Below are 16,295 nucleotides of genomic sequence, written 5' to 3'. Positions count from 1 at the left end.
ACCACACCTGGCTGTTTTTTTTTTAACTTTTTTTTTTTTAGATGGAGTCTTACTCTGTAGCCCAGGCTGGAGTGCAGTGGCATGATCCAAGCTCAGACAACCTCTGCCTTCCGGGTCAAGAGATTCTCCTGTCTCAGCCTCCAAAAGTGCTGGGATTACAGGAGTGAGTCACCATGCCTGGCCACTATTTATTTTAACTGTTTCGTTATTTGTTCTCAGCATTATAGTCATAGTGTAACTTTAATGCACAGGAAAAATACAGATTACCATGGTGAATTAATAATAGGTTTGTAATTTTTTTCTTGATTAAATATTACCCTTTTGTTGTCAAAATGGTAAAAGGAATTTATGGAAAAGCCAGAGCTAAGCATCACACTAAACAGTGAAGACTGAAAGCTTTTGCCATAAGATAAGGAAGAAGACATGATGCCTGCCTTCACCACTGTTATTAAACATTGTTCTGGTAGTTGTAGCCAGAATAATTGGACAAGAAAACAAAAATGGTATTCAAATTGGAAAGGAAGAAGTACAGCTATCTGTATTTGCAGATGACATGTTCCTATGTGTAGAAAACTCCAGAGAATCAACAAGAAAGCCCCTAGAGATAATATATTAAGCAAGTTTTAGGATACAAGGACAAACAAAAATTAGTGTGTTTCTATACACCACAGTGAACAGTCCGAAAAGGAAATCAAGAAATAAATTTAATTTACAATAGCATCTAAAATAGTAAAATACCTGGGAACAAATTTAAACAAGGAGGCACAAAACTGAAGACCTAACTAAATGGAAAGGCATCCCATTTCATGGGTGAGTACGCTTAATATTGTTAAAATGTCAGTATTGCCCTGTACAGATTCAACTTAATTGCTATCAAAATACTAAGAGGTTTTTTTTATACAAATGGGAAGCCTGATTCTCAAAATGCATATGGAATGGCAAAGTTCCCAGAATAGACAAAACAATATTGAAAAAGCACATAGTTGAGGACTCACACTTCCTGATTTCAAAACTTACTGCAAAGATAACAGTAACCAAAAGAGTCTGGTACTGATGTGAGGATAGACAATAATTAATGGAGTCTAGAAATAATTCCACTTAACTGTCGCCAATTGATTTTTGACAAGGGTATCAAGTTCATTCAATGGGAACAGAATGGTCTCTTCAACAACTGTTGCGGGGCCACCTGGATTTCCACATGCAAAAGGGTGGAGCTAGAACCCTCCTCATATCATATTAAAATATCAAAATTAATTCAAAATAGATCAACAACCTAAATATAAGAGCTAAAATCATAAAACTGTAGGACCGGGCGCGGTGGCTCAAGCCTGTAATCCCAGCACTTTGGGAGGCCGAGGCGGGTGGATCACGAGGTCAAGAGATGGAGACCATCCTGGTCAACGTGGTGAAAACCCGTCTCTACTAAAAATACAAAAAATTAGCTGGGCATTGTGGCACATGCCTGTAATCCCAGCTACTCAGGAGGCTGAGGCAGGAGAATTGCCTGAACCCAGGAGGCGGAGGTTGCGGTGAGCCGAGATTGCGCCATTGCACTCCAGCCTGGGTAACAAGAGCGAAACTCCGTCTCAAAAAAAAAAAAAAAAAAAAAAAAAAACTGTAGAAGGAAATGTAGAAATAATTCTTCATGACCTTGGATTTGGGAATTGATTCTTCAGTAACAAAAATGGGAGCAAAAAATAAATTGGACTTAAAATTTTTAAACTTCTGTTCATCAAAGGACATCATTAAGGTCCATTGCCAAAGGACATTATCAAAGACAACCTACAGAATGGGAGAAAATATTTGAAAATAATTTATACAATGATTTTAATATCCAGAATATATAAACAACTCTTAATCTCAACAAATAAAAGAAAACCCCAGTGTCTCATGCTGGTAATCCCAGCACATTAGGAGGTCAAGTCAGCTGGATCACTTGAGCCTTGAAGTTGGAGACCAGCTTGGACAACATAGCAAGACCCCATCTAAAAAAAAAAAAAAAAAAAAAAAAAAAAACATTAAAAAAATTAGCCAAATGTGGTGGTGTGCACCTGTAGTTCAGCTGCTCAGGGCTGAGCCAGAAGGATTGCTTGTGTCCAGGATTTTGTGTCTGCAGTAAGCTATGATTGTGCCACTGCACTCTAGTTGGGCAACACAGTGAGACCCTATCTCATACACACACACAAAAAAAGACACTGGTTAAAAAATGTGCAAATGAGTGAACAGATATTTCTCTAAAGAAAATATACAAATGTACAATAAGCACATGCAAGAATGTTCAACATTATTAGTCACTAGTAAAATGCAAATTGAAACCCCAAGATAGCACTTCACACCAATTACGGTGGTTGTTGTTTAAAAAATAATAGGCCAGGTGTGGTGGCTCATAGCTGTAATTTCAGCACTTTGGGAGGCCGAGGTGGTCGGATCACGAAGTCAAGAGATCGAGACCATCCTGGCCAACATGATGAAACCCCGTCTCTACTAAAAATACAAAAAAAATTAGCTGGGAATGGTGGCGCACACCTGTAGTCCCAGCTACTTGGGAGGCTGAGACAGGAGAATTGCTTGAACCCACGAGGTGGAGGTTGCAGTAAGCCGAGTTTGTGCCACTGCACTCCAGCCTGGCGCCTGGTGACAGAGTGAGACTCTGTCTCAAAAAGAAAATAATAATAATAATAAATGTTGGGTAAGACGTAGAGATATTGGAACCCTTTTACACTGTTGGTGGGGATGTAAAATAGTCCCGCGGCTGTGGAAAGCAGTGTATCTGTTTCTCAAAAGGCTGGAATTACCATATTAGCCAGCAATTCCACTCCTAAGTTTCTACATAGAATAATTGAGAATAAGCACTGAAGCAGATACTTGTATACCAGGTTTCATTGCAGCAGTATTCACAACAGCCAAAAGGTGTAAACAACCTGAGTGTCCACCAACAGGTTAATGGATAGAGAAAATGTGGTATATAAGATGTGAAAGAATATTGTGGAGCTGTAATAAGGTAATGAATTTTTGAGACATGCTACATCAGTGAACCTTGAAAACATTATCCTAAGTAAAATAAACCAGACACAGGACAGATATTGTATGATTCTATTTACACAAAATATCTAGAACAGGCAAATTTCTAGAGACAAAAAAGTAGATTAGAGGTTACTGGGGGATATAGGAAGGAAGGGATCAGAATTTATTTCTTAATGTTTATAGTTACAGTTTGTGATAATGAAAAACTTTTGAATATAGATAGTGGGAGTGTATGTACAACATTTTAATTTAATTAATATCACTGAATTGCACATCTAAAGATGGGTAGAAGGACCAGTTTTGTATGTACCACAATATTTATTTATTTATTTATTTTTGAGACAGAGTCTCACTCTGTCACCCAGGCTGGAGTGCAGTGGCATGACCTCAGCTCACTATAACCTTTGCCTCCCAGATGCAAGTGATTCTCCATCCTCAGCCTCCCAAGTAGCTGGAACGAACTACAGGTGTGCACCACTAAAAATGCAAAAATTTTTCAGTAAAGATGGAGTCTCACTGTATAGGCCAGGCTGGTCTCAAACTCCCGACTACAAGTGATCCACTTGCCTCATTATATGTACAATTTTTAAATTGCCATTTTTCTATTAATATCATAAAACTGTATACAAAGTAATCGCTATTAATATTAATAATATAATACTTTTTAATAATAGATTACATAAATTTCTCTTGTTTTTCTAACTACAGTCTACTCCTGTATTCCTTCTCCCACCAAGTTAAACAGTCAAAATTCTTTATCCTGATTCTACATTTATTTGATATATGCAGCAATGGTATGCTATTCATTGATCATTCACTGAGTTAAATAATTCACTCCTTGAAATTTCTACAAATGCAAGCCTTGCCTTCAGTTAAATTTATAGGCTCATATAAATGCCAAGGCAGGCATATGAGAACTTTTAAATGTTTTTAAATGAAAATTTTCAGCATATATAAAATAATTTAATGCATTTGTTTATACCTTTATCTTATCAGAGTATCAAGATTTGTCATGCCAAAAAAGTTTACTCCTTTTTTGTTGTTGCAGAAATATTTTGATGCAAGTTCAGTCACATTTAACCTGTACATTTTTCAGTATGCATCTCAAAAAAGAAAAAAAATGACGCTTTCTAATGTAAACTGATGCCATAATCTCACATGTTAAAGTTAACAGTAATTGGGGTCCAAAGTGGCTCCCGCCGGAGGTCATGGCGCTCGCGAAGGTGAGGTCATCAGTTCAAGGCTAACCTGAGCAACCTCATAAGCTCAAACTGATTGGCAAAAAAAAAAAAAAAAAAAAGTTAACAGTAATTATTTGATACTATCTCATACTCTGTCTTTGAGATCGCTTCAATTATGTGTCAAATGAAAATTGTTTGATTTTGCATCCAACCAAATTCTGATTTACATTTATTCTTAATATATTTTAAGCCTTGTTTTGTCCAGAGAGTTGTCTCTTCTTTATTGATGAAGCTGCATCAGTTGTCTTATAAACAATTTTTGTGTCTCAGCTTCCTTACGGTATCATTTATTTTTCTGTTTTCAGTATTAATCTATAATGTAGAGCTAAATGTTTGATTAGATTTAGGTTCAGCTACTTTTGAGTACATACTTGATAGTTGGTTCTGTGTGCTTTATATTACATCACATAAAAAAGCATATGTTTGGTTTTCATACTTATCATGCTAAGGTTGATCATTAAAGTCAATTGGTAATACCTGATATTTTTATTGAAAATTTTATATTAACCTTTCATCTAATGATTTCATCCATTTATGATCTTTACCAACTTAATTTTGTCATTAGGTTTGCAAAAGAGTAATTTTCTAACTCTGTCAATTTTCTACCTCTGTCAAGGTAAGAGGGCTGGGAGCCCAGTGCATAAGTGATGGATCACCTTAGATAGAAACAGGAACTGAATAAGTGAGTTAAGGAAACTGAGTAGCACAGAATGTATTAGATTAAATTTCTATGAAAACTTTGCTATTCAAACTGGTAATCGTATGTAATTTTAGAAACCTGTGCATTTTTGGCATTTGATGTATTGTATATTAAATCAAAACTTAAAGTCATTACAAATAACACTGCCTGTATTTGACATTGCCCCTTCTTATTACACTTTTTGTGATTTCTTAAAAGTGCGGTTTTGAATTAATGGTCTCAGGCTGGGCACAGTGGCTTACACCTGTAATCCTAGCACTTTGGGAAGCCGAAGTGGGTGAATTGCTTGAGCTCAGGACCAGCCTATGCCACATGTCAAAACCCTGTCTCTACAAAAAATACAAAAAATCAGCAAGGCATGGTGGTGCCTGCCTGAAGTCCCAGCTGCTTGGAGGGCTGAGGCATGAGGATCACTCTTGAGCCCAGGTGGTCAAGGCTGCAGTGAGCCAAGATCACTCTCCAGCCTAAGTGACAAAATGAGACTCTGTCTGAAAAAATTAGTTAATTAATTAATGGTGTCTTATATACCTCTATCTTATACAAAATATAGGCATGTACTGTTATGTAACTGGTCTTCATCTCTTGTTGCTAGTTTCCTTCAAAGAGAAGTAAATGCTATTGTTAAGTAAAATGATAAATAATGGGCAGTTTAGTTAGACGCTAATTGAGCTAATAGCCTTTAAAATTACAAACCAGCAACTTTTATGATTTATAGGCTCATTCTTTTAAACATAATTTGGTCATATACCTGACAATCTCCTTTTTTTGTGACTTTTTCCTAAAAATTATGGTTTTGTGTTTTCTGAGTGGAAAGGCCTTAAGTTCAGTAGAAGAATATGACAGCATCTCTTCTGAGGATTATGGCATTTCTGAGTGGTAGATAGAAAATCTCCTTTTTTCTTTCCTTTTTTAATGTCCATAGTTCTAATGCAAATATGTAATTTAATTCTGAAACAATATATGCTGCAGTTGTGAACCTATGAACTATTTTCAAGTGTCCCACGAGTGTCGGCATGTGAAATTTAGCTTTAGACAATCATATTTCTTTGTGGCTCAGTAATTTCCACTACTATCTGTTAGTCTATATAATCTGAAAAGTATAGGGGTTACTGTGTGGTCTGACATGGTATGTATTATCAGAATTTTAATGACAACATAGATTTATAATCTCTTTAGTTATTTAGTGACATGTTTTGTTTCTTTCTTTCTTTTTTTTTTTTTAAATCAATCTATATTTAAATTAGACTGTTTTGGCATTCACAAAAGAGCACACTGTAGTTTTCTCCAAAAATAAGAATGTAATCTGATCTATGTTTTGTATTGTCTGCTGATTTGGATAAGAACACTGTATTAGCTACATTGATCAGTTCCTATTCTTTCTAGGCATTTATTGGACACTTAATACAACCTTTAAAGACTCCCTAGAGTATTCCCATCAACTAGATCATTTTATACAGGAACCAGAATATATACATCAAGATAGACAAGAATGAGAAAAGCTGATTAAGAGAAACTGGAAAAATTAAATCCACAGAATCACATTGTATTTTTCAGGCTTTATCCACCTTTACAAATGAAAGCTATTGGTACTCTCTGTGGAAATATTTTGTAAAATCCAGCAAAGTTAAATTTTTATAGATTTGAATTTTTATTGTTTAAACATGACAATTTAGGTATATCACTATAATTTTTTCTTTTATTTCTCCTTCTAATTCCTATAATCTAATTCTGTTTTCTACAAGTATTAATGATATTCTTTTAGTATTATTTTAAATTCAAAACTACTAGAAAATAGGTCTGTGTGTCAGAATCTTTAAAGCAGTATAAACTCCTTATGACTTTTTAAATATTTGTAGTTTCACAAATTTGCCCTTTAGAATGTATTTTAAAACATTTTGCAAAGTATCTTGGAATTTTGAAGCAGTAGCACCAAAAGGAAATATGTCAGGTAATTGAAAATGTTTCCATTAATTCAAAAAATCTTTTACAAATTTTAAAATCCCATTCTTTTGGTATTTTTAACAACTGTTTAGAAAAGAAATACTTATTTCTTTGAAGCGAGTTCATATGTTGTGTTAGGTCACTGAGAAGATTACAGTTGAATACCAGGCTTCTGCAATAAGCCTGAAAATCTAATTAATTTTTATTGCCTTAATGTATAACTGTAAAGTATGAAATAGGTGATAAGACCTGTGTATTATACATAACCAATTTTACCTTAGTCTCGTCTTGCATCATATATTTTTATTTTATTCACTAGATATGAAACAAATACTATTAATAATGTCTTTATTAATTACGAATTTCAACTTTCATAAACTAATCTAAATTTCATGTTTAATCCTAATATTCTGTCTTTTTAAGATTATATCATTAATATAGACAGCACTGATTCATTTATCCAACAAATATTTACAGTGTACTCATTATGTGCCAGAAGCTATTGTAAACGTTGAGGATACTACAGCACAAAACAAAACAAATTTACATTCCACCTAGAGCTCACATTCTAGTGAAAAAGTAAAAAATAAACGTAAAATATCAGGTAATGAGTGTTGTTACGATTAAAGGAAGAGTGTGATAAGTGATGTAACAACTCTATCTATGTTGTTACCTCCGTTATTTTCAGATTGTAATGCTTACAATTATCTGGTTTTATGTCTGTTTTTTTCCCCTGAAGAGGAAGCTCTTTGAAAACTGGATTTATACATCTTTATTGGCTTGTTACCAGTTTCTAACCCTAAGTTCTTTTATAAGTACTCATTAAGTATTTGTTATGTGAATAAATCAGTGATATGTTCACAACTCTGGACCTCTGATTCTGCTGGAATCCAAATGCCCTTTTTGAGACTAAAATAACCAAAAAAGAATTTACAAAAGGAATCATGAGAAGAGACATGTATATGTTACGTGTGGTTCAATTAAATGTTTTAAATTAGAGTTCTACAGTTTACATTATTTTTTGGCATTATAATATTCTTTTTCATAGTTTATTTTTAAATGCTAAATATGGAATACTTTCTAAAAATCAGTCTTTTATCCACAGGTACTACTGAGCGAGTGTGCTTGATCCAGGGAACAGTTGAAGCACTGAATGCAGTTCATGGATTCATTGCAGAAAAAATTCGAGAAATGCCCCAAAATGTGGCTAAGACAGAACCAGTCAGCATTCTACAACCCCAGACCACCGTTAATCCAGATCGCATCAAACAAGTGAGTGTTTAGTTGAGAAATCAAAGAGAAATATCTACGGCATAGTGTAAGTTCTTTACAAAAGAAGCCTTAAAGTCTTAGCATAAAACTTTTATTTTAACCATACATAAAACTTACCAGAGTTTTCATTTATTTATTTAAAGACTATCAAGGTGTCATCCTTAGATTGATTAATTAATTTATTGAGTAATTGAATTATTCATTTATTAGTGTTACATTGAGGAGCACTTATGTGACTCTTTGTGCCCTTTTTAAATTTATAGATACAAATTTAATTTATAGGAATTGAATCTATTTAAAATTATATCACTTTTTAAACAAAGTATAAGTATTGAAATGATACATTCAAAATTTCTAATAACCCTATTTTTAGTGATACGTGTAGTTTTCAGGATAGTTATGCATAGAGGATCCTGTTTTGTTAATTTTATTGTCATGTTCTACATTTTTTATCAAAAAAATGTATATAGTAAATTTATGTATCTACCATACAGTCCTTTGTTACAAATCAGTTGTTGTGTTTTGTGTACCTTATGTAGTATTTAAATATATGTCATAAAGGGCCATTGTTTATATTTAATGTATTGGATTTTTTGTAAAAACAATTTTACTTGGGAAAAACCGATGTGAGTTTTTAAGATTGAGTAATGGCTGACATGATGTAGGGGGAAAATGATACTATTTCATGTTAAATAAGGTGGATTCCACCACAGACTCTTTACATCTATATATTTATTTGATTATGTTCATAATTACTGTTTCTACTTTGCCCTTTTATTATTAGTATCTTAATTTGTGGCTTAATTTTACTATCACAGACTATGGCTTCAAAAGAAATGTATTAGTCATTAATTCACAGAATAATTTATAGAATATTCATGTTCATTGTAATAAATTTGAAATGTAGCTCAAAGTCTTATTAATTTCATGTTTCTGAATTGAAAAAATATACTGAACAGTGTTATGAATCGATTATAATTTTACCAATATATAGATAAATATAATGTTGACTAATGAAATAAATATAGAAATTGATAATTAGGCAATATATTTTCAAATTATAGACTAATGTCCAATTTTCTACTAATAACTTTAAAAAATCCCTTTATGTTTAAATCATGAGTAGGTAGTTGTTATTCTATACAAAAATATTCATATTATACTCTTTATCAATGTCAGATGGTTCAGTTTGTATACCCTTTATAAGTCTTAAAAGAAGTATCCCTTAATACATATATGGAAGAATATAAATATTTTAAAGTTGTATCAGTGGATATTTTATTTTTCACAGCCATTTATAGTTGTGTTTATTTTTTCTACCCTCAGTGAATACAAAGAATAGTTTGAAGACCGAATAAAGTAATACTGTCACTTTTTCCAGAGTTTAAAAGTAGGAGTATAGTTAAAGACTTGGGTTAAAATCATCTGGGGCTAAGAGTTTACAGAATAAGCACTGAAGTATAAGTTCTGTTGGCTTTCTGCCTTAATCCATTTTGTAAGTTCCTCCTTTTCTTTTGCAATTTTTCTGAGAACGTTCAGACATTTAGGGATAGAAGCCAACATCTTGATTTTTTTTTTAAAACATAAAATTTAGTAGTATGATACCATTGAGAATATGTTTAGGACAATGATACAAATTTTTATTATTTTTTATAAAAACAAATATACCACCAAATAATGGTCTATAAATCATTGTTAAAATTCCAATTTTCTACATGGCAGTATGAGATTTACAGGCTATCATATATCCAGTGCCAGTACAGATTTATAAAGAGTAGGATTTTAAATTATTTGCTTTATTTTTATTTTCCTTTTTTGGATAATGTTATTCGAATTCAAGTTAAGCATAAAAATAATAGTGATTTATTTGCTTTTGTGTATTTGCATCCATTTGTGAGCCTTGTAGGTATTCATGGAATTAAAACTATTGTTGGTTATTTAATATTTTTATGTAATCGGTAATGTATGTGACAGTATGTCATTTAAAAGGATTTATTAAAAAGACAACACTAAATATAACAGAACATTGTATTTAACACTTACATATTTTCTTTATATTATAAAAGTTAAAAATTTTACTTAAAAAATCTAGTAAAGTGGTGAAAGGTATTTCCAAAATATTATAAATCAGTCAGATCTTTTGCTCTAAGTTTGGGTTCTCTGGCTTTCTAGGTATCCAGTTTTACCAATGTAGTACTCTTTGCTGGATTAATCTCTGAATAATAAGTATATAAAGGACCATAATTTTATTTCTGAAAAATTATGCTGTTATTCAGTATAAAATAATTATGTCTAAAATTTTGCAGTGGAATAGATTGAAATACATTTTGTATGATGCTTTTGTATGTTTTAAACTAAGTAAATTGAATGAACCAGATATTTTACCCAATTGAAAACTGCCCTTATTGACTTGAGGGTGTTCTCGAACAAGTGTAGTTTCTTGAGAAAGTAGTACCTACTGGTCTCTCAGGTCTTTCATATAGTAGAATAATGAAATTCAGCACAACAGCCTTAAATATAACTTGACATATTAGCTTTTGTGGAATATTTAATTCTTAATTCATATATGTGTTTTTTTCTAAAAGCTACATCAGGAAAGAAGTGGTTATGGATGTTTAAAGATTCTCTTGTATTTTAAAGGATCAAAGTAAGATATAAAAAATATTTCATTTAACCCAAAGAACTTTACTGTCATCATGACAAATTGACAAAAATAGCACTTGTTAATTTGTTCATTATTCATGGACATGAATAATTATGAATTTATTAAATGCCTTCTTAGTAACGAGCAAAATAAACTAAATTGTAGCCCTTGCAGACCAGTTTGTGAGAATAAGTACTTAAAATGACTTATAGAAATGTAAAATTGTGTTTATATACCAAAACTACAATGGAAACAATATGCTATAAAAATTCAGAGGCCTGGCCAGGTGTGTTCCCTCATGCCTGTAATCCTAACACTTTGGGAGGCCCCGGTGGGTGGATTACCTGAGGTTGGGAGTTCAAGACCAACCTGACCAACATGGAGAAACCCCTGCTCTACTAAAAATACAAAATTAGCCAGGCGTGGTGAAGCATTCCTGTAATCACAGCTTCTGGGGAGGCTGAGGTAGGAGAATTTCTTGAACCTGGGAAGCGGAGGTTGCCGTGAGCCAAGATCATGCCATTGCACTCCAGCCTGGGCAACAAGAGCGACACTCTGTCTCAAAGTTAATTAATTAATTAAATAATTCCAAGGCCTGTAAAAGAAATACAGGCTAGAGTGACAGTTAATAATCTTGTAAATAGGTGAAAACTTGACTGGACCTTGAAGAATGTACAGGAATAAGCTAATTAGAGAAGAAGAAAGAAAAATACTTTTTTTTGGAAGGTGAAACAATATGAATTTGGGGAAAAGGATATCATATTTGTTGAATAGTAAGGAGACTGTTGGCAGAAGTGGAACATTTATGTTGGAATTGAGAGGGAATTAATGTTAGATAGATGATTTGGAGCCAGATAATGAGAAACCTTGGATGTCTGGTCAAGGGACATCCTGTGCAATACAGATTTGCCTAATATTTTTCTAAGGAGCCCTTTTAATTAATCTGGAAGGTTGTGGGGAAAAAAAGAAGAAGAAGAAATCACTAATGCAGTTTGTTCTGTCTTGCACTAAAAATCGAGACAGACTCTTAGGGAGCTTGTAGATACAGCTATTCATAGGAAAAGAGAACTGTGAATTGACTAGTTCAGATGCTGCAAGACAGTTCAAACGTTGGAAAAAGAGGAGAATATTTGTCAGAAATTAAAAGCTGAAGATTACAGTTACATATTTAAATATTTCATTCATTTTTAAATGGTACAGTATACAGATTTATTTAACAGAACTCAAAGTAGGGGTTTAGGAAGGTGATTACCTCAGTAATGTTACTTCACTAGTAATACATCTTGAATTACAATTGATATTTGTTGTTCATTGCTATTTTCACTTTGCTATAAAATATCAGAGATTCTTGACAGTCTATTACTTCAGACTAGCTTGAAAGCAAGCCCTGTTTATTACAGTGTTTATTAATAATATTCTCTGGCCCAGCAAAACTGTCATTTGTTAACAAGAATCATCTCATAATTTGTAATAACCTTGTACTTATTTCCAAAAGCCTAGTTATATCTACATTTAATTACCTATAGTTAAATTCTTGATTTAAAAAAAAAAAACTACATTTCAAAAGGTCCATGGTTTTAAATTGTTAATAATTTTTCTGCAATAAGTATTTTCACCCTTCAGTGTTTAAAGAATTCTTAAATAGCCATTCAAATAATATAGAGAAAAAATATATTATGCTTTTCCATTTGAAAGAGAAAATGGTGCTAAAAATGACTCTGTCCTTCATATTCATTATTTGAAAAATGTTAAAAAATATTGTAGGAATGTGTACTTTGTTCTAACTATTATATCAATATATAATATTATGTGGATATTCAGTTAATTACATATTCATGATGTATATCAGAAATTTCACTAAAGCGTATTTAACATGAAACTACTGAACTTTAATTAACTCTGCACAGTAAATGGATGTAAAAGTTTATTTATAAAATGTTAAGGGACAGGCCAAGTGCAGTGGTTCTTGACAATAATCTCAGCATTTTAGGAGGCCAAGGCAGAGGACTGCTTGAAGCCAGGAGTTTGAGACCAGCTTGGGCAACAAAGCGAGACACTGTCTCTATAAAATAATAATGATAATAATAAAATAAAATATTAAGGAAATAAACAGTTTGTACATTTATATTGTACATTTAAATATTTCTTATTGTTTTTATCATAAGAAATCTATATAGAAATCTATATAGTTTTATCTATATGATTGAGAACAATTATCATACTGGTTCCATTAACTTAATAATCATTTACATTACAAGTATTACTTTAACATATTTACATTTACCTATTTATGAGAACATTTTTTTCCTAGTATTTAAAAAAATCAACTGAAATGAAATTTTCCAGAATATTTTTATTGTTGTAAATTGAACTTACAAAGCAGGTGTCCTTTTGTGCTTAAAAATATTTATAAGACTAATAGTTGAAAAACTCATCACATCTTTATTTCATTACATTTTCATTATTTTAAGACTTTAAAAAATATATTTAGAGACAGTTTGCTGTGACATTTCAAGTTTTACAACTTGAAACCCAAACTTACATAATTTTTACTTGTCTATTAATATATTAACATGTAACCTCTTAACAGATTATGATGTTTACCAACCAAAACCTTAATTATCTAAAGCACATTGATATTGTCTAGAAGTTTAAAATCGTTGATTTTATTCCTGTGGCAAAGAAACAGTATCACAATTATTAAGGACAATTTTTATGAATGTGAGTTATATTAATTATTAATGCATGTTCAATATTTCATATGTATGCTAAGCAAAAAGAAAGGCAATAAAAATTGACAGAAGATCATATTAATCTAAGTGATTACAAATTCTGAGCCATTTAATATTTAATTTTTATATTTATTAAAAGTTTAATTTGTGATTAAACTTTTTCTACATAGTTCTTTGCAATTAAGACCTTGTTGAGACTTTGTATCCAAGACAAGATGAAGGTCATATTAAACTTAATAATACTTCAGAATGATTTTCCATTAGATAGTTCTTCTAATGGAAGTAGAAGTACTCAACATACATAGAATTGTGCATCTTATAGATTAATCAACATGGATTCTAACCTATATTGGGAGAAATGACCTCCAGATTTATTTAACATGTATTTAGTCACCAGCCTCATTATTAATCTGAGATTAGTACCAAACAGATTTTTACATGTATGATAACTCCTCCTAGGTATCCTCTGTAGTAACACTTGTAACCAGTTGTAGAAAAATTAAACCTTTACTATCAATTCATAGAGCAAATAGTAGCATGGAGTCATTAGCACATGTCTCAGCAAAGTATTGCGTGGGAAATAAAACATTAGGGAGATTTTTAATGATTGAAAATAAAATTTCTCTTGAGAAATAGCAAGAATTAATCATAAAAATCAAAAATAGAAAATGAAAGATTGAAAACTTTAAAAATTTTGAGGATTTACTGATTATGGTAGCTCACCTACCTCCTTTTTTATATGATTTGGTAAAAATCTTGGTTTGACTCACTATTAGGTCTAGGTTTCCTAGAAGTATTAGGTTTTAACTTTAAAAGAATCAGGAATTATTTGAGGAGTGGACTATATAAAACATGGTATGAAACCAGTCTTATTTTGTTGTTGGAGGGCAGTGAGTTAACCAGAAGCCTGGGAATTTCTTAATCTTTTTTTTCTCTTAATGACTTTTTTGTACCCAAATAACTTTTGAAATATTAAATACAAAAATATTACTTCAAGTAATTCTGCTTTTCCTTTCACTGCTGAACCTTTAAAGTTATGCTTTTGCTCATATCTGAGTAATTTTGACAAATATATATTAATATACAATATAATGTCCATATACAGTTGTATTTTTAGTATAAAAACCCATCCCATTTCACCCGTTTAGAAATTTTATCTATTGAGGATGTAACATAAGCAATGCTATTTTGCTTAGTAAACATATGACACTTAAAAAAATTCTTAACATCTTACACTTTAAGGTTTTTCTATCAGACATAAGAACTTTAAAAAATATCTTAATGAATTGTTCAACATGTGTAGATGGCCTTATACAACATATATGTTTAGTAAGTGTATATGTTTAGAAGTGAAGTGAACAATAAATATGATTCCTAAGATTTTTGTGTTTATTTTTAAAACAGTTGATGATGCTACAATATATATATGGTCTTCATCTATATTAAATTTACTCTTTAGGAAAATTGCTAAAAATATTATGATAATTTTTAAGACTGCTTTTAGTTACCTGTTTATTAATATGAGGTTAATGTTTACATTTTCAGACGGGCCCTAAATTTATTAAAAATTAATATTTTAGAAGATAATATGATATTAAGAACTCAGAACTTCAAATTTAATTGCTTTTAAGTATGGATCCCTAAATTCATGTGGAATCAACTTGTTGGTGATGTTCAACATATTAAGTAGGTGGATACTTTTATGCCAAAGTAAACTTCATTTCACCACTTCTTCAAATCTCCGACTGTATTCATTGATAGGAAAGTGACTCTTTTGGTTTTATTCATTGAACTTCTTGAAATTTTTTTTTAACATCTCTTTTCCCCAGAAAGCAAGAGGGAAAGAAATGAAACTACTATTCATGAATATGGTCAGGATACTTTTAGTACTCATGTGAATTTTTATTAATCACCATCATGATTTCAAGTCATGAATTTATTTTTACATGCTTATGCATGCATGTTTACATGCATTAGTTACTTAATTGATCTTAAAATCCATTAAATCCAAATGAGTAGGAGAAAAATTTGTTCATAGGATTTTGTTCTCGTTATATTACATTTTATTTTATTTTGTTTTATTTAAATAATCAGTTTAAGGCTTATAAAGGTTGATTTGCTCCTGAACTGCTTTGTTTCCCAGACATTGCCATCTTCCCCAACTACCACCAAGTCCTCTCCATCTGATCCCATGACCACCTCCAGAGCTAATCAGGTACAGTATCATCCTGTCATCTACACCATACTTTTCACGGGTGATTGCCTGCAAACTGGAGAAAAAGATAATGGTGGGTTAAGGATTTATTCGTTCATTCACATATATGCACCATAATCAGATTCCAAATAACCTAAGAAAGAAATATCAATTATTTCTAAAATTTTATATGCAGTTTTAATTTTAGATAACAAAAACTATATTCAGATATTAAACTACTAGAATTTTTTTTTCCTGAAAATTGTGACTTCCCAATGGGGCTCTGAAGACTATTCATTGAATTGGTATTTTTAATCTCCCTTATTGTATCTTCCTAGAATTCTTCATATGTAAGTTAAGGATATCATATATGTTAAAAATAAATGTATAAATTGAGCAAAGGTATATCTTTAGTAGTGGATGCAATTTTCTTTGCTTTTTATTTGAGACATGCCTTACTGTATAAACAACTTTAAACTATTGATGAAAAGCATTTCTAGCAATCTAAAAGAAACTGAAAATTGATATTTGTGGTAATTTTAATGTT

At 31.5% G+C, this 16,295-nt stretch overlaps 1 protein-coding gene across 5 annotated transcripts in view; it reads left to right on the top strand.

The window, feature by feature from the left end:
- The window catches only part of NOVA1 (NOVA alternative splicing regulator 1), a 137,351-nt gene that overhangs the window by 94,719 nt on the left and 26,337 nt on the right, over positions 1–16,295 (top strand). For 3 of the 5 annotated variants that reach the window (XM_002753695.7, XM_009005859.5, XM_009005860.5), the window contains exons 3-4: positions 8,012–8,178; positions 15,698–15,769. In XM_002753695.7, coding sequence (XP_002753741.1) covers positions 8,012–8,178; positions 15,698–15,769 — 239 coding nt within the window. The remainder of the gene's footprint in view (positions 1–8,011; positions 8,179–15,697; positions 15,770–16,295) is intronic. The other 2 variants (XM_002753696.7, XM_035260247.3) reach the window with 1 other exon arrangement.

Source organism: Callithrix jacchus, chromosome 8, assembly GCF_049354715.1.
Source record: "Callithrix jacchus isolate 240 chromosome 8, calJac240_pri, whole genome shotgun sequence".
Lineage (NCBI taxonomy): Eukaryota > Metazoa > Chordata > Mammalia > Primates > Cebidae > Callithrix > Callithrix jacchus.
This window is presented reverse-complemented; position numbering and strand designations above follow the sequence as displayed.